The following is an 18,109-nucleotide window of genomic DNA, read 5'->3' on the forward strand; positions in this document are numbered from 1 at the left end:
CTGCATGCTGACAAACCTGCATGTCGCGGAACGAGACGACGCCGTCAGATCCTGTCCGCTGCAGGAGCGTATCAGATCGGATGTCTACGCCTTGCATGCGTCTCTCTCTCTCTCTCTCTCTCGTATATAGCCTCAGCCTTCTACAGCTTTACAAGTTTAGCTGAGCCTCATACACACGTCTACGTGACCTTTTGGACATTTTCCTCACTCCGAGATACTTATCACTACTCTTAATGGGGCCCATTCAAGCATGTTCTTTTATTAGTCAAAATGATAAAAGGCATCAAAAAGAGCAAGGAGAGAGAAAAAAGAATGCGTACCCACTGATTTGTAATGTCGTGTGTTTGTTTGTCTCTCTCTCTCTCTCTCTCTCTCTCTCTCTCTCTCTCTCTCTCCCTCTCCTGTAATGTCTTGGAAGCAGATAGGTACAAGACTGGCATATATTGGGAGACAGGGTTTATTTTACGAGTATATTTCTCTTGCAAATAGTGACACTTTTGGAAGAGAGTGAGGTGACAGGCATGCTTTCTTGATTAGCTCGGCCTTGTTGATCAACCCTTCCTACTTCAGCCGCAGCAAATATCTCCCATGATGATTGGAGAAAGGAAGCCTTCTGCTGTGATGGAAGATAGCGATAGATCTAGTGGGAGTTGACAGCCAGAAGAGAAAGGAAATTAATCTTCCGCTGCGATGGAAGAAAGCAGCGGTAGGTTTAGCGGTTGTTGACAAGCAGCAGGTCACAGAATCTAAATCGTTTGTGTTAAATGCATGAATTGGATGAGAATTTGAAGGTTACCTGCGGTGTCTCGTACGCACATGTAGTAGATTCTGATCGATTGGTTGCAGAAGGCGCCAGTAAAATGCTGATTCTCTGCCTCTCTCAGTCCCACTTCCTGTGAGAGTAATAAGGTGAAGCTCAAAACGGTGCCTTCTTGGACATCGTCCTCTCTCTCTCTCTCTCTCTCTTGCGCGCGCGATAATTGGTTCCAAGAGGCGGTAGCAGCGCTGCATCCTCGTTCGTACGAGTCTCGCCATGCGAGAATTAAGGGGAAGCTCAAGACGGTGTCATCTTGCACAACGTCCTCTCTGCAGCAGCACCACAAACCGATAACAAGAAAAGATGCATGCTCTCTGTTTCAGATCTGTCACCCCTAATCAGTGCGTCGCACCTGCACCTGCACCTGCACCAATAAGTAACTCCTACCTGCAAAGATGACACTTCGATGTGAGCTTTTATGCGTATCACGAGAACCGAGGAAGAGAGAGAAGGGTAGTAACCAAGAAAGATGAGAGAAGAGAAGAGAAGAGAAGAGAAGAGAGAGAGAGAGTGTGTGTGTGTTTTGTGGGGGCAAAGTAAATGATAAGGCACTCGATTGCTTTATGATTGGCAGATGCAGGGGGCAGGCAGGCGTGGGCGGGCAGTCGTGCCATCACATCGGCGAGCAGGGGATGACAGGTAGCTCGGGCTTCTGATCCTGCGATAGCGACCCGACCACGCCCTCCCCTGTGTCCTCGTCCGCCCGGCTTTCAAGGGCCTGTCGCACGAATACATGCACGTACACTACCTTCTTTCCTCCTCTACAGGCTAATCTTGAATTAAGTACGACAGCTACCGGTAGAGGGAATTGATTCACGCAGATGAGAGTCGTTTGTTGGTTTGCAACTGCGAGGAAATTGATCCTGATGTGACCATACGGCGGTTCTGCGCTCACAGAAGTATGAAGCACAGGTCAAAGTAGTAGTAATAGACAATAGAAATGTAGATAGTCTTTGGAACAAGTTCATCTGGCTAACCTGTGGGATTTTAAGAGAAGCATTTCTGACATTATCATCATAATGGTCCATGTGAAAATAATTTCAGATAGGAACAAATATCATGCATGCATAAATGTGCATAAGAAACAATGTCAATAATAAATCATCATACGCGGTTGATTACACTGAAAAAAACACGGGCCAACCTGATGCAGCCCATTTACTTTATTGGTCATTTTACTGGCTCATCGCTTCCCAATTTCTTTACTAGAGGATTAATCGAGTTGGCCCCGAAGAAGTTTGATTAGTGTCATCATAATAAAAATAAAAATAAAAATAAAAATAAAAAACCATTTTTTAAAATTTCGATCATTGGGAAAATAAATACAACTTCTGAAGAACCCTCCCTAGCTGAGCTTTCAAGTAACAATCATATTTTAATAGGCCACAAAAGACTCCCAACTTTACAATTGCACTAGCAAAACTGGGCAAAGAGCAAATCATATGGTGTAAAAGAAACAAAAGACATGATGATCACGCAGCAGTTGCTGGTTTTCTACATGGATCAGGCTCCAATTATTAAAGCACAAAAACCACCAAACTTACTTCAGGCATGACTTCGGCAAGAGAAAGCAAAAGACAGTCCCCCAATCCCAAAGAGATGTTTACACCGTGTCAAGAGTTGTTTCGCAGGCTTCCAGACGAGGGTTCTGGTGGCTCATGTCTAGCCATGGGTGGTAACTGCAAAATAAGGGCAAAGCGCAAGGACCATTACGACATGTTCCGGGCTCGCTCTTTCATTAGCTTTCATAACTACAAACAAACAGAAATATAAGTAAAATGACATTGAACAACTTTTGTATGACTGTGAGATGCGAAAATTATGATAAGGGAGCATATAGAAAGTGTAGATACTCGATGCGTGCAACTGTTGTTGGAGAGAGATCGACAGACAGCTGCTGTTTTTCTATTTTTTGGAACTATATGTCCTCTGTATATATAAACACAAGAAAATAGAAGAACTTGAAATAACACGAGCATGAGTTTTCTTACAATAAAAGATCAAACAGTTTAGTGGAAGGAAAGTAAGCTGTGATTTGCTCATTGTGCTATACAGCTTATTAAATGACACGGTGAAAGAACAAGACATGTATGTACAATTCTATAGAAAATTATAATATGTATAATGGAGCTTGGCCGATACAACCCGACACTATAGACTATCACAGACAAATATGTAAACAAGATGTTTGAAATAATGTTTGTATATGTCCGTATCTCTCGATTTATTCATGCTTTGCACAGCATATTGAGGGTTGCTAGTAGACTTGATAATCTCATTTTGGTTAACTTTTGTGGTTGTTTCAATCTTGTAAAAGCAGGTTGTGTGTAGTCATCGCACAAAGACAAAACTGTCTAGAAACAAACCATCCAAATGATCATTTTGGGAGTTTTCTAACTTCGTAAAGTAGTATGAAATGTCAGTTAGCACAGCATTCAGGAGCTACCCGAGTGACATATAATTAGATGAGCCTCTGAAATAGTGTTTAGGGCTGGTTCGCTATCTTATTCCTCAGCAATATCATGTGGGTACTTGTGGGGATTTTTTACCGTGGCGAACCATCTTGAACCCTTTTGTCACAAGACCATTTAGAGCTTGTAAAGTTTATGTTTATGTTTATAATTTGTATTACTTATCAAGTATTTGTTGAAATGACTGCCTATGGGATCCTGAATTAAATGCTTTCTCCGATCCCTCTTCTTTTTTGCAGGTACTTAAGGAATCATAAGAGGTTTCAGAGAGGTTAACCCTTTACAAACGGACACACATGGGTGCCACATTACCTAGGCAAAACCAACTAAGTCCGTGACAAGACGAGCTCATATAACGTCCCAAATTATGGACATCTACAAGTTAGGAAACCGATAATTAGAATTTTTCAAAACCTTGAGTTCAAAGGAATTAAACTAAGCCAAAAACTTGAGTTCAATCATCAATTCACAATGAAGGCATGGCTGCCAAGTGAGGGTATTCGTACGGCAAGACTTGACATCACATAAAGTTTGTTTCACTGAGACATTGGCTTCACTCGTTAATGCCCCTCTATAAAAGAACTAATGGTTACCATAAAGAATAAGGTGCCATATGCATAAACATACAAAGGAAAAGCAAAGACGCGAGAGATAGTCCTAGTAATTATGATTACAAAAAGCACTATGAGGAATCCAAAGACTTGTGTTCATCATCAAGAACTAGGACTAGATGGTTATGAAAAGGTTAATATTAAATAAAACAAAAACAGCAAACGGAAACTTGGAATTTAAAGTGGTTCAATGATTTACATAACCTACTCTATTTACAGAGTGCCGTAAACTAAAAAAATCAAATCTGACACAGCAATCTGTTAGCATTTGCAGCATTTGTTAAATATAAAAGAAATCTGACCTTGTGTTGCAGCCTCATTATTGTCGAAACCAACAATTTGTCCCCAATGATCTGCCTTAACTTTTTAATTAGGTCAATTCGGTTTATTTTTCTCTTCTGGTAAAAAAAGAAAAAGAAATGATTATTCAGGAACCTAGACTAGGTCAAGCAGAAACAACACTTTTCAGTAGGGCGTTTAGACCTTGAAGTCATTATAATGAGTGTGAACCAAGTCCATGTCTTCAGTAGACACCTTAGTTGAGATTGCTGCAAATAACATTGAGAAGGGCATCAATGGTGAGGTTGGAATTCTTGGTGCTGCTCTAGACACTGGAACCTGAGATTGATTTGTGCAGCCCAGATTTGGCTGAAAAGTCTTCTCCTACAGTACAAAAGAAAATAACAATTATAGTAACAGGCAGACATAATACTGAAAGCAAACGGAAAAAAAAAAGATCAATTAGATGCGGAGAAAAGATAGCTGCACTAGCTAAAATGCAATAGATCACTCAAAATCGAATTTATAAATAATTAACTAGACTTTCTGGTTATTCAAACTCGGATGCAGTGGAAAAAAAGATCATTTAGATGCAGAGAAAAGATGGTTGCACTAGCTAATATTGTTGTACAGAACACAGGATCAGAACAGAAGTATATATTGAGAGAGATACTAACTCTCTTTCGCAATCCAACCATAAAGCCCACCTTACAGATAAATGTAAATACTTTTGAAGCATGAATATGAATATTACTAAATCTTGAAAAACAAAATTCATCATGGCATGGATAAGGTGATCAAAATATTTGACACAATAATATATGTAACAACAGCTGACATTTTTCTACAGTTTTCAAACAGTATTTATATCTCATGATACATAACAAGCAAACAATCAAAATTCCTAACCTACTATTCAGAAAATAGTAGTGACAGATAGAGAGAAGATAGCAAAAGCTTAATAATATGGTTTTTTTTAAACTCATGAATCATAATTTGATGCTTAACAAAAATCACACATAGATAATCTATCTGATCTTATATTCATTTCTACAGTAAAAATTATAGAAAACAAATTCTCCTAAGTAGTATCTATTAGATATCAAATTATGTATCATAAAAATATCTGACAGTTTTATAATTATTAGAAAACATATATTTCAATGAAATATCGAACATGCATTCAAATGTACCCTTTACATTGAACATGTAACCAATACAGATACTGTAAGCATTCTAAGTATGTTATGTGATCAAATAAAGAAACTATTCATGGAACAACTGATTTTTCACAACTCAAGCCTTATTCCTGGTGCAGCATTCCAATGAAATATGTTGGGGTAGGAATCTGCAAATTGTAAGACACACCTGTAATAAGCTGTGAGGTGAATTAAAATTTGTGAGGGCAGATACATTGCATGTACTTTCTTTCCCAAGCAAACATTCTGCAGTCACATTAGTATGCAAGTATTTCAGAAATTCCATCCATAATTGTAAAAAAATAATCCACAGAAATTCTCTAAGTAATAACATCAAATGCATTACCTTCAACTTTGGAGGTTGCTTGAAAAGTCACTGTGAATTCTGCATATATATAGGTATACAAATTCACATCCCAAATAATATAATGCTTTGGCTTATGAAGATCATCTACACCAGTGTCAAAGTTTTCATTACTAGGCTGACACTGATTTGATCCAGGGTGAATGAGTTCCACATTTCCCATTATAATGCGGCACAACATCAGGTATATGATACCATTTTCATCAACATCACAATATCTAGCACTGTAGACAGCATATGCAAGTGAGTCATTGTTCTACACAATTCATTATTAAAAAAAATCTAAGAGAAGTAAATAACAGGTGCACCTGGAGATCCAGATGAGAAATTGTTGGCAGCCTTTATGAAAGAAAAATTAATGTCTTCCTGAAGGTGCACAAACATGACAAATGTAATATCAAAATGAAACCTCACCAGATATTGGAGCAATTTGCGGGTGTGAGATGAATGCCATTGCCATAAAGACGTTCATGAAAAGGTGGTTTCAGAACCCCATGCATCATCATCTCTTCCACAGCATCCTTGGTTGAAGCAAGCCATGCATAGCGGACATTTGCATTGCCACGTGCCTTTTTAGTGGTTTCAACCCACTCTTGGAAAATGTTATACCGAACTAGTCCTACATCATTTCTCAAAGGAGTCCTATGGATTCCAACTATATTTTTTGGATCGATGAACTTGCCTAGACCATGAAGTAACATATTCTGCACAGCTCTATTAACATGATGACCACCAGCAGGTGCTTGACAAGCTCCAAAGGCAGGAATATTTAGAGGCAAAACAGAACCTGGGTCATTTTCTCCAACTACTTCGTCGACTTCAGCATAAGTATTTTGGTCACTGGTAGAATTTTCTTCACTCTTAACCCTCTTGAGATTAGGTATAAACCCATTGTCAGCTCCAGAACTTGAACTTTTAGCTGCACTGTTGGAAATCTTAAATTGTGCAGTGACTTCATGTGTACCATTTGGTTCAGGACTCATGTAAGCCCGTATTTCTTTGTTGGAATGATAGCATCTATTTAATGCATACTGGTGGGAGTGTAATTCTGGAAAGAAGGATTTGCCATGGTCATCAATCCAAGCTACTGGCTTAACCAAACCTGTTTGCAAAATCACACAAACCATGTGAATGAAGTCCAACAAAAAATGTTGATTCTGATAACCTGCTTCAGTAATTCCTTTCTTTGACCGAAAATCATCCTGAACCAAATGGACAATATTTTCCGGAAAATCTTCCCATTGATCATTCTCATAAAACAGCACACGGTGTGGCAACCCACTTTTTCTGAAGTTGCGATAATTCTTGACAATATGGTCCCCTGGATAGCAGATTAGGCCAGTTTTACAGCTCATTCCTGTGTAGACCTTTAAAGAAGATTGGACTGCAGTATGTGGATGTGCTACCAGACCATGGCTATCATTTGTCACATATACAGCAGAATCTCTCTTCCTTTTGAGATCACACTTTTCGCCTTTATCCAACTCCTTTACATTCTTCTGTTCCATTTTACTCACAAAAAAAACTGTAAACCACCAACTAATTCATTCTGATGTATTTCTCTTCACAAAGGCTGCCTACTAATTTACAATAATGTACGACTTTGCATTGGTGTATAGCCAGAAAAACTTATGATAGGGAAGTCAGTGAATATGTTTACCCTGCAACAGTATCCAATAGTCTCTTAAGTTCAAAAAAGACATTAAAGCTACAACAACCAGATTAGACCAAACAAATCAAGAAAAGAAAAAATATGATGACTTTCATTTATACATGAAAGTAAAAGGGATTAATATAATTGGTGATGGCAGAGAAGCATTTAGTTCACATAAGAGCACAAAATGACAAAAAAGGAAAGTACAAAAGGAACAGTCTATGACCTACTATAAACAGTGGAACAAGAAGGCCTCAAGTTAACATGTTAGTGGAGAACAAGCAACTTGGTATTGTGATTTCTTGACATTGCAACTCGATATGGAAGAAGATTAGACCTATGAATATACCTGTAAATCATTTTTTGATCAGGATGTCACATCCTGATAACATGATACCGCATCATTGATTTTTTTTCTTTTGTTTGCATGAACGGACAGCAAACATCACAGGTACAAGAAAACAACAGAGACAAAAACTCCGACATATGACCTCAGAATTGCAAGCAGGCAATCAAGGATCATGCATATCAAATTCACAAGACAATTGACTCTCTTGGTCAACATGCATCATGGCCACAAAAATTCAGGAGACCTCAAAATTGCAAACAGGCAATCAAGGATCATGTAAGTCAAGTTCACAAGACAATTGACTCTCTTGGTCAACATGCACCATGACCACACGTCATCCACCATGAAACGTCGCTAGATCACTTAACTCCGGAAGAAGTCCAGCAAGATCATAACTCTTCTTGGCGAATCGACGAACCATAACCCTAATCGATAACCAATTAAACGCAAAAGAGGACCCCGAACGAACCCATCCATCTCCAGAACTATAGAAAACACCATGAATTAAGCCGAAAAGAACATCGATCGGATTCGATAACCCATCCGGCAAACAAAGTTAAATCCCATAACATACAAAATTAAACCTCAGGCACGGCAGAAGAGAGGAGATCGAGAGGGGGAGACAAGGATCGATACCTCGACAAGTAAAGGTAGAGGCTCAGGTGATACATCTCAGGAAGAAGGCCTCTCGCCCTCTCTCTCATTCGATCTCTGTGGTCGGGATTCGGGAAGGCGGTTTCCGTTCTGTCTCGATCCGGAAGAATGTGGAGTAGAGCGAGGGAGAAGTACACAAACCGTAGGACCGTCGACGGTCCTCCCACGCTTTCTTGCGCCAACAGGAAACCACGCGACCCCGCCTAGGTACATCGATCCGACGGGTCAGCGATGGCTTTAAAAGGTAGAATCTACTTGATCAAACTTTGACCGTTGATTGATCGATATTTTGAACGATGCAGGGATTGGGTCCCGGGTAAATAAGCGTGGACCGACTTGTGTGACGCTCCAGTGACGAACACGTGTTGGGGTAGTGTTGACGCATGGGAAGCAGGGGAGGCGTAAATGGTTTAGGTGGTGGGGCCACGTTCTGACGGCGCATACGTGATCCAAATTCCAATTCCACTTTTAATACGATAGACTTGTCTACTTTTGTAAGTGTGACAGACATGGCATGTAATACATATCCGTAACCATTTACTTGGAATGCTAACACCGACACGTGTCTCCATCATTCACCGTCGTCTGTTCTTCGGGAGCCGTTTACAACCGACTCCATCAACGGGACGGCCCATGCGGCCCATCGGACGGCTGATGACCGCAAGCCGCGGCTGATCCAACGGTCAAGATCTCCTGCTGCCACACAAACACCAGTACTCACGTCGACGGATCCTGACACGAACAAACAAACAAACCTACCTTATTCGTCCACCCGTACTCCGGCATTTCCGACGATATAGTGGGTCCCCTGTGGCCCGGCACTTTCTACCCACTCCCAGCACCCGTAGGAAGAGGGTTGAAGAATATTGATCTTAAAGGCAATCGGGAATTTGAAGGGAACACGAGACAGAACGAAACGAAGGAATCGACGAAACAGAGTAAAATAGAAGAGCAGCAGCGAGGACTTCCAACTCGGAGGCGGCGGGAAGGAAGCGTCGGAAGAAAGGGGCGACGGCGACGACCCACCCTCCCCTTTCCTAGGTGCTCCTCGTCCGTTACCCCTCAATCCACATTGCCGCTATATTTCGAGGTAATTGTGACCCCTCCCCCGTCTCATCTGTTTGGTCATTCGATTTGAAGCCGCGAACATTGTGATCGCTCGGTCCGATATTTGATTTACTGATGGTGAAGACCGGATTCTTTAGATATTTCATGTTGATCGATCTCTCCTGCGTTGTGTACGATTTTGCTGGCTCGAAACCCGTACGGGTTCCTCGGTGGTACTATCCGTGTAATCACCGAGATATTTTCTTCCTTGAATTTCCATGTTAGAATTCTGTTTTATATAGTTTAGCTATTTCTCTGATTGAGCGATCTAATATAATTAGGGAGAGATTAATTGATGATTAATTTTAAATTTCCATGATTGTGTAAATGGATTAGGAATTAATCTAATTAATTAATCTGAAATTATTTTTTATTTACCTCCTTTTGGAGATTCCTCCTTTTGCTCACAACCACTCTACTTGTTTTTCACCTGTTGACTGACAGTGGGAGGTAACGACAAGAATATCGGATAGTTACTCTTTCTTTCTTTAAATTCAAGATTACGATTTATATTTTCTGTGAATTTTAAGGATTCAAAGTTTTAATTTTTCATGTTGCATGACAATGTTTATTCATTTAGTTTAGATTGGAAATTTAAATTAATAAAATTTGGATATTTAAATTAATTAATTAATTTTAATATCATGATGCATTAATTTTAATGTTATTTTAATTAAAGTTTCGAATCATGATTAGTAAAGATTAATAAAAAATTATAAAATTCATCATATTATCTTAAATCAAATTATTGTAAGGTTGATTTATTCATTTAGTAGCATGTCGTTTCATTTCATCTAGCATGTTGATTGAACTATTTAATAAATTTTATGATGTTTATTGTTCAATCACTTTCATGTCTTATATTAAATTAAGTTTATTAGTTTTAATTTATTTAATAATATTATTTTAAAAAATAATTGAAATCATATTGGAATTTAGTTAAACTTGACTTGAAGCTTGTGGCACGAAAGGTATTCTAAATGAAATCGAGAGGTATGTATCTTAAATTTAATTTATTATTATTTAAATTTAAATTTTGATATTAATTTTTATATAATAATGATATATGATTATATTTTTATATTTATAAATTGATGATGTCACACAGAGAAAACAACCTAGATTTTGGAGAGAAAAGACATTATGAGGAATAAAGTTAATATCATTAGTAAAAGTTTATCATTTGGATCAAGATGACACTTGGCAACGAGAAGAGGAAGTGAGATTTTTTTTTAAAGATAAACTTAAATTGAGGGACCAAATTTCTCAAGGGGAGAAATATAATTGCTGAAATATTTTCTTTCTTTTGTTAAAATAAATTTTTCTTTGTTAGATTTTTGCTTTATATAGTTTATATATTTCCTTAATTGAGCAATTTAACTAAAAATAGAATAATCAATTATGGAATTTTGTTTTAATGATTATGTAAACAGATTAAGAATATAATTAATTAATTAAATTGAAAATATTTTTATTACTTTCTTTTGAGCCCTCGCTTTTCTCCCTATTTAAAGACAACCACTATCCTTGTTTCTCATAAGTCGGTTCGCAGCGTGGAGGAACAAAGAGAAGATCGTCTTGCTAAAGTGAGAGGTAGGTTGTCTACCTTTTTTTTTTAATTAAAGATTCTGATTTATATGTTCTATAAATTTTAGAAATTAAAAGTGTTTAATCTTTATGTTTTTTGACAACATATATTCAATTAGTTTAAATTCAAATTTTAATTAATGAAATTTGAGTGTTAAATTTATTATTTTTTTAAGGTCATGATGCATAAATTTCATTGTTATTTTAATTGGTTTAAGCCTTGAATCATGATTAGTAAAGATTAATTAATGAATTTCATGAAATTCATGCCATTTTATCTTAAATTTAATTATTTTAAGGTTGATTTATTAATTTAGCAGCATGTTGATTCTTTTTAATTTAGCTTGTCTTTTGAGCTATTTAATGAATTTTTACGATGTTTATTGTTTGATCACTTTTACGGTCTTGTATTAAATTAAGTTGATTAATTTAACTATCTAATAATATTATTTGAAAAATTAAAATTTAGATTGGAATTAGGCAAAATGGGTCCGAATTGGGTCTGGCCCAATTAAGACCACAGTTACATGCGCTTGAACAGACCCGACGTGCTAGTTTGACATGGTTGGAGCCTCTGATGCGATTTGACCTGACCCAATAGCCTAGTTTGACTGTCCAGTTCCAACCTTCAGCTTGGTCCAACCTAGATAGCCCAACTTGGTCCATCCCATATCGAGTGGGCTACGTTATAGGCTCACATGTAGCTTGTCCCCACGGCCTAACGCGTCGCCTTCCTATGTCGTGCGAGCACAACCACCGCACATGCTTTGCACGAGACGTCGAGGGTTTCAATGGCCCGATCCACCTCGACCTAGTCTAGTAAGTTAGAATGGAGCACATGATCGGGCTTCCAATTTTGGGCTATATTGTGGGCCACATGGGCCCAACGTATGTAGGCCATGGGTTGGTCGGCTCAAGGCCCATTTGTAGCATAAAGTTGATCGAATCTATTCAATTTTGATCGTTTATTGATTGGAGGTGATTTCAAATTAGTCATGTGTGCGTCAAAAGTTGGTTTAGGTAAATTGGACATACTAAAGTCCATTTAGACTGCTTTATGGTGATTTGAGACCAATTTTAGGTGATTGATGTGTTGTTGGTTCAATTGGGTTCTAGTGGAAACCATGGTTCAAGTCAATTATGGGTTGTCATAGGTTTGATGTTTTATAAATGATTAATGATATTTGAAGATTTATCTGACTTTATAGTTTTAATAAATTACTGAAAATTCTAACTGAAAATCGACATATGGTCAAGTGGCTAATGTGATGTATAAGATTGGCTCATGAGGAAGTTATTTCCATTTGTAGATTAGTGGGTCGTCAGAGTGGTGGAATGGGCTAAAAGGCGAAAACCATGATATCAATCATTACACAATGCCTTCCTCCAAACCCTAGATCCTGTTTCCATTTCCATCTTTGGCTAGGGTTAGTTGTTTAGGCTATGTCAGGGCGTTTGTTTCTCATGAAGTTCTAATTATGTTGTTGCAATGCCCTTCGAAATAGGGAACACACTGTATAATAATGGCAGCACCTGTCAAATTTGTCAGCCTGCCTTTTGTTCTTGTCCCTCCGTTCCTTTATGGGTTGTTGCACAATACATGTTCGTAGCTTTGTATCTTAAAATTTTCTAATGACTTCAATCTTGCCCTTACAAGACGTTTTTTGCCCTAAGCAAGGTGGGAAGCTTTTTTTTTTTCTCAACTATTCAATAAGCGCTTTTAATTGATACGCCCATCAAAATCCCAGTATTTGGTCACTCCTGTAACTTCTTGAGATTCAAGAATGCAAACCTTGAGTTGTTTTATTTAACTTTTGTTAAAATTATAGATTTTGGTTTCTGCTTTGCAGTTGAGATTGGAGTGCAAACATGAGCGACAATCTGATGGATAAAGTCAGTGCCTTTGGTGAGCGTCTGAAGATCGGTAGGGCCGAGGTGAGCCGGAAGATGAAAGATCGCATGAGCTCTATGAGCTTTAAGATGAAGGAGCTCTTTCATAGTCAGAACCAACCAGAGAAGATTGTGGAGGAGGCCACATCAGAGAACTTAGATGGTCCTGATTGGTCTGCCAACCTCATGATCTGCGACATGGTCAACGGCGACAATTATAATGGTATTGAGTTCATCCGTGGCATCAAAAAACGAATCATGTTAAAGAATCCTAGGGTCCAGTATCTTGCCTTGGTCCTTCTCGAAACCTGTGTGAAAAATTGCGACATGGCTTTCTCTGTGGTTGCTGCGGAGCGGATCCTTGATGAGATGGTGAAGCTGATTGCCAATCCTCAGACTGTTGTGAATAACAGGAACAAGGCACTTGTTATGATTGAAGCATGGGGAGAGTCTGGGGACAAACTCGGGTACTTACCAGTCTACGAGGAAACCTACAAGGTATTAAATAGTTAATTCCTTCCAGAAACATTTTCAATAGTGTTATAGTAAGCACTGCATACTTCAGCAGTTAACAGTTGGTGGCAAATATGAAAACTTGGTTCCACTAAAAATTCTAAAGGCATTTGGCTCCCTTCTGTTTTCTAAAAGTATTGTGTGGCAGTCGTTTTTGGTGCCTGCGGAGCAGAAGAATTTTCTAGTGCCATTTCATTTATTATAACTGTAGTTCTTAAAGGGCACCATGTGCATTTCCCATACAGGGTCTAATGCAGATCATGGTTTTATGGACCATAATCTGACTTAGGGCCACTGTCAAGCTTCTAAATTTTATTCATGACTTGTCATCGGCACAGTTATTGTCAGAAGATAATAGATTCCATTTTCATCATTGATGTCATTCGCTGTGAGCAAGAAGTGGCACCTTTGCAGTGTTGCAACTATGATATAAAATTATAATTTACCAAGTATTTATTGTAATATAAGCTGTCTTTGAGGAAAAAAGGGCGGTCTAGTGCACAAGGCCCCTGTCCATGTTTGGATATGGGAGGGGTCAAAATACCCAGCCTTACACTTGCAAAGAAAAAGGTTGTTTCATGACTCAATCTCTGGACACATTAACTTTATTATAATATAAGCTGCCTTTGCTGTGTTTAAATTTTCATTCGTGCAACTTGTTAGAACTTAGAAGTACTTGTTTTTCATGGAAAATACCCAAATTTATTATGCTTTAGTTAGACTAGCAGAAACAATCTCTATGCATGCTATCCTATTCTTTTTTATCTCAAATAATTTAGTTTTATGTTCTCCTGTTCTATCAAGTGTCTAGATTGTTTTTAGATATCTCCTCGAGTTCTTCACCACACCATGAGCAAATAGATCTGATACGGCTTTGTCTAGATACGATATATGATTATAAGTGATACGGCTTTGTCTACATGTCAGATTGAGTGGCTGCGTATTCCTAATGATTTTTTTCCCTTGTAGAGCTTAAAATCTAGAGGTATTCGTTTCCCAGGACGAGATAATGAAAGCTTAGCTCCAATATTTACACCACCGCATTCAGTTTCGGAGACTGAAGCATCTAATAGTGTAGCTCCGCAGACTTACGATGTTCCTATGGGAAATTTTACTGCTGAGCAGATAAAGGAAGCATTTGATGTGGCTCGAAACAGTGTCGAACTTTTGTCAACAGTTCTATCATCATCACCTCATCAAGAAGTCTTACAGGTGATGTACTTTGATCCTCTTAAAAATTGATATCTTTTTACCTTTTGTCTAACAAAGAAGGTTGTTCAGGTAATAGTATCTTGATTTCACGTATTGTTGTTCACTTGTTCATCTATATGGCATATTGTCTTTTGGTTCTGTATGCCTTATCAAGTGGCAAAGCCGTGTTGTCCTGGACCTGTTGTTTCTCACCTATTAATTTATGAAGCATGTCAAAGCATCTGTGCGGTTCAATCTACTGAATGGTCTAAAAATGATTTGGGTTTATCTTTTTCTGTATGTTTGAATTAGCAACTTGGTTGTATTACTGGCATGTTGTATTTTAGAATGCATTATTACTGAGTCCTTGAATAGGTAATAGCATTACTAGGACTACATATTGAATGGAATAACTGATGCAACATATGTAGCCAACTCAATTTATGATGACCGAGTATATATTTATGTGATCCATATCCTTACAATCTGAAGTAAAAGCAAGATATTTATCACTATCTACCTCAGCTCTATGATTGTTCAAAGTTTACTAAATTTCTGCTGACTGTTGGTAACTGTCTTGTCTCTCTGCTTCCAACCTTTCCAAAAAAAGGGACTATGTGCTATCATATTGTAGTCCTTTTTTGAGAACTTTGAGTTTGCATGATAAGGATCTTAACCACAATATAGTAGGCCTTTTCATCCAATAATGGCTCAAACGCCATGGACCCTTCAAAGCATGTTGCTTAAACCCTCAAATGTTCTTGCAAAGTGCTATTTAGCAGGGTAATTGCAACAATGAATTGTATGTGGATGTCTCTTGCAAGGGCTAATATTCTGGACTGTGTTTCTGTTTCTTCTTTTTTTTTTCCTTCTCACCTTCCTTGTATCTCATGATGATAGAGCTATTCTATGCATTTTTATCCAGAACTCAAGTTATTGACACCTGAGATTACCCTAGTGTTCTCATACTTGCTTATGCTACTACAAATAATAGAAATTAAAAAAAAGTCTAGATGGAACTATGTACCATGAATTAGTTTGTTGTACCAGATCAGATAAATGGTTGAATGGCAACGTTGAACTAATAAGCTGATCTCTTACGATCCCAAGTATGTGCAATATTTGAATGTGTACTAGTGCTTAGTGGCTGTTCATATTTACCTTCTTGATAACAGAGATCATGAGAGTCTGTTTTGAGTGAAACTGTTTGAACTTGAAGTGCCCATAAAAGGACTCGTGCTTAAGTGATCCATCTTGTCAGTCTTACATTATTTTCATTTGATTTCTGCTCCATTTTCATAGTGTATTTCCATATTAGGTTTGTTCCTTTGTACATGGACCATCTTGTACTATTCTAGCTTCAGCTATGCATCCATTCGCCTGGAACGGACCTTGAGCATCCTAATCTGGAATTGAACTGATCAAACAAGTCAATTTGAGAGAAAAACTATTTTTTGTAGGGCTTGGAAAAATAATGGATTTTATTGGCCAACGTTACAGATTGACTTGATTAGGCTCACACAAAATTCAGAAATTTTGCTGTCTACCTAAACATGGAGTTGACACGAAAAATGCATGTATTCATTGGGTTACCATCTACATGAATCATTGGGTTATCATCTCCACATATACACAAATTTGTTTGTTCTTCTTGTTTTCATGCCTTGTGTAACTGGCTTAAACTTGTCTAAACAGTTCATTTTTCTTCAACTAACTGAAATTTTTCTTAAGAAAGTATGTCAATTGTATTTGACTTTTCCTTTACTCTTGAGCTCCTAACAGGCACCCCCTTACACTCTCTTGTGATGTTAACCACCTTAATTGCTAATGTTATCACACTTCCATGTTAATGTGTTTACATGTATGTTTACTTTTAAAATGTAAGCACACTAGCATGTTGATTGACAAGTCTAACAAGGACAGCACATCTCCAGTTGGTTTATGCTCATCTTTTCCATTGGATTTGTGCTCAATTTTTGTCCATTGATCATCAATTTAACAACTCTGCTTGCATTAAATAAATTCAAAGTTGATTATTCTCTTTATATTCAATGTAGAAAAACATGATCAGTGTCAAACAGTTGTAGTCTATTTGACCATTGTTTCTTTCTGATGCATTGAGAATTGAACTTATGTACGAACAAGTTCCTGCATCTGCATACATTTCGGTTTGGCTTTCAGGGCATATTGGCCATGTAGTTTACTTGCTCGATCGCTAATATTCTCTCTATGGGCAGGATGACTTGTCAAATACTCTGTTCCAACAATGCCGACAAAGTCAGTACACCATCCAGAGTATTATCGAGGCAGCAGATGATGACGAAGCTGTACTCTTTGAGGCCTTAAATGTGAATGATGAGCTCCAAAGGGTCCTCTCCAAGTACGAAGAGCTGAAGAAGCCTCCTGAAGTGCCATCTGAACCAGCACCTAATACGATACCAGTTGTTGTGGAACCTGAAGAATCTCCTCGAGCTGGCAGAGAAGATGCTCTCATCAGAAAACCTGCAGGTTCCAGAACCAAGCCAGATAGATATGAGACATATGACGACATCCTAAATGATCTCGATAAGATGATTTTTGGTACAGAAAAAGGTAGCACATCCAAGAACCAGAAGCCAAAGAAGCAGCAGCAACAGAGTGATGATCACACGTCCTTCTAATTGTTACCCTTCTCTTTATAGGCAAATTGTGGTGCTGATCGTGGTGTATGCTCTTCCTCTACTTGTCATTTTAGGAGGCAAAACATGCTCCAGTTTGAACTGGATTTCCTTTTTTTTTCATGGAAGAAAGTTTCTGAATCTGAACAGAGAAACTTTCTCATTTTTTTATGTAAATAAGGACATATTCCTTGTGAATGCCAGTTGGGGCCAATTTGAAGCTAGCAAATAACCAATAGATTTAAATCTATCTTGGGGTTAATAAAGACTATCCATATTTACATTCTTGTTCATGTTACATGATATTATGTATACCAATTGTTACAATGTGAGGATCAAACTTGTTTATTCTTTTATGGAATCGATCACATCCGGGTTCAGATTTAGGGTTATTTTGGAAGAAGTTAGAGCGGTCTTCTACTAATAATTGTCACATAATGATGCACGATTACATGGACATAATTGTCGTGATCCAAGATAATATTTAATAAATTAATTCAATTTGTCTACTAATATTGAACTAAACTTTTAGTTTTGTGACGATCCGATCGGACGTGATGGGATAACTAACTTGTTATGATAAGTCTAAATTATTAATCCAAACTCATGAAATCTAACATGGGACTAAAATCTGAGTATTATAACCAAATATGACAAAAACTTCAAATGCATACAAATCATCCAAGTAATTATGTCATTGAAATCCTTAACTATATTAACTAGGAAACAAGTTCATATTTTACTTCTTTCTGCCGTCCGTGGGGAA

At 37.8% G+C, this 18,109-nt stretch overlaps 2 protein-coding genes across 9 annotated transcripts; one reads left to right on the plus strand and one right to left on the minus strand.

Moving 5' to 3' along the window:
• Positions 1-303: 303 nt before the first annotated feature.
• On the minus strand, positions 304-8,592 carry LOC135586007 (inactive poly [ADP-ribose] polymerase RCD1-like). Of its 6 annotated transcripts, none has more exons than XR_010481262.1 (9): positions 8,381-8,592; positions 6,156-7,402; positions 5,724-5,965; positions 5,547-5,623; positions 4,383-4,562; positions 4,202-4,297; positions 2,362-2,496; positions 797-1,702; positions 304-640 (listed from the first exon to the last, which is right to left on the minus strand). XR_010481262.1 is itself a non-coding variant. In XM_065090432.1 (7 exons), the coding sequence occupies exons 2-7, from the start codon at positions 7,247-7,249 to the stop codon at positions 2,431-2,433; spliced, it is 1,755 nt and encodes a 584-aa protein (XP_064946504.1). In that variant the 5' UTR covers positions 7,250-7,402; positions 8,381-8,591; the 3' UTR covers positions 2,128-2,430. The 6 variants fall into 6 exon arrangements, 4 of the variants coding, with proteins under 4 accessions (XP_064946504.1, XP_064946505.1, XP_064946506.1 ...); XR_010481261.1 differs by having other exon boundaries at positions 304-685; XM_065090432.1 differs by lacking the exons at positions 304-640; positions 797-1,702 and having other exon boundaries at positions 2,128-2,496; positions 8,381-8,591.
• A 737-nt stretch (positions 8,593-9,329) lies between these two features.
• Positions 9,330-17,623, plus strand: LOC135597465 (TOM1-like protein 1). 3 transcript variants are annotated; one of them, XM_065090439.1, is made up of 4 exons: positions 9,330-9,488; positions 12,943-13,480; positions 14,465-14,707; positions 16,924-17,623. In XM_065090439.1, exons 2-4 carry the CDS (start codon positions 12,962-12,964, stop codon positions 17,344-17,346), a joined length of 1,185 nt encoding a protein of 394 aa, XP_064946511.1. In that variant the 5' UTR covers positions 9,330-9,488; positions 12,943-12,961; the 3' UTR covers positions 17,347-17,623. The 3 variants fall into 3 exon arrangements, with proteins under 3 accessions (XP_064946511.1, XP_064946510.1, XP_064946508.1); XM_065090438.1 differs by lacking the exon at positions 9,330-9,488 and adding an exon at positions 12,340-12,519; XM_065090436.1 differs by lacking the exon at positions 9,330-9,488 and adding an exon at positions 12,343-12,770.
• The last annotated feature ends 486 nt before the right edge of the window (positions 17,624-18,109 follow it).

This window comes from Musa acuminata, chromosome BXJ1-11 (assembly GCF_036884655.1).
Source record: "Musa acuminata AAA Group cultivar baxijiao chromosome BXJ1-11, Cavendish_Baxijiao_AAA, whole genome shotgun sequence".
Lineage (NCBI taxonomy): Eukaryota > Viridiplantae > Streptophyta > Magnoliopsida > Zingiberales > Musaceae > Musa > Musa acuminata.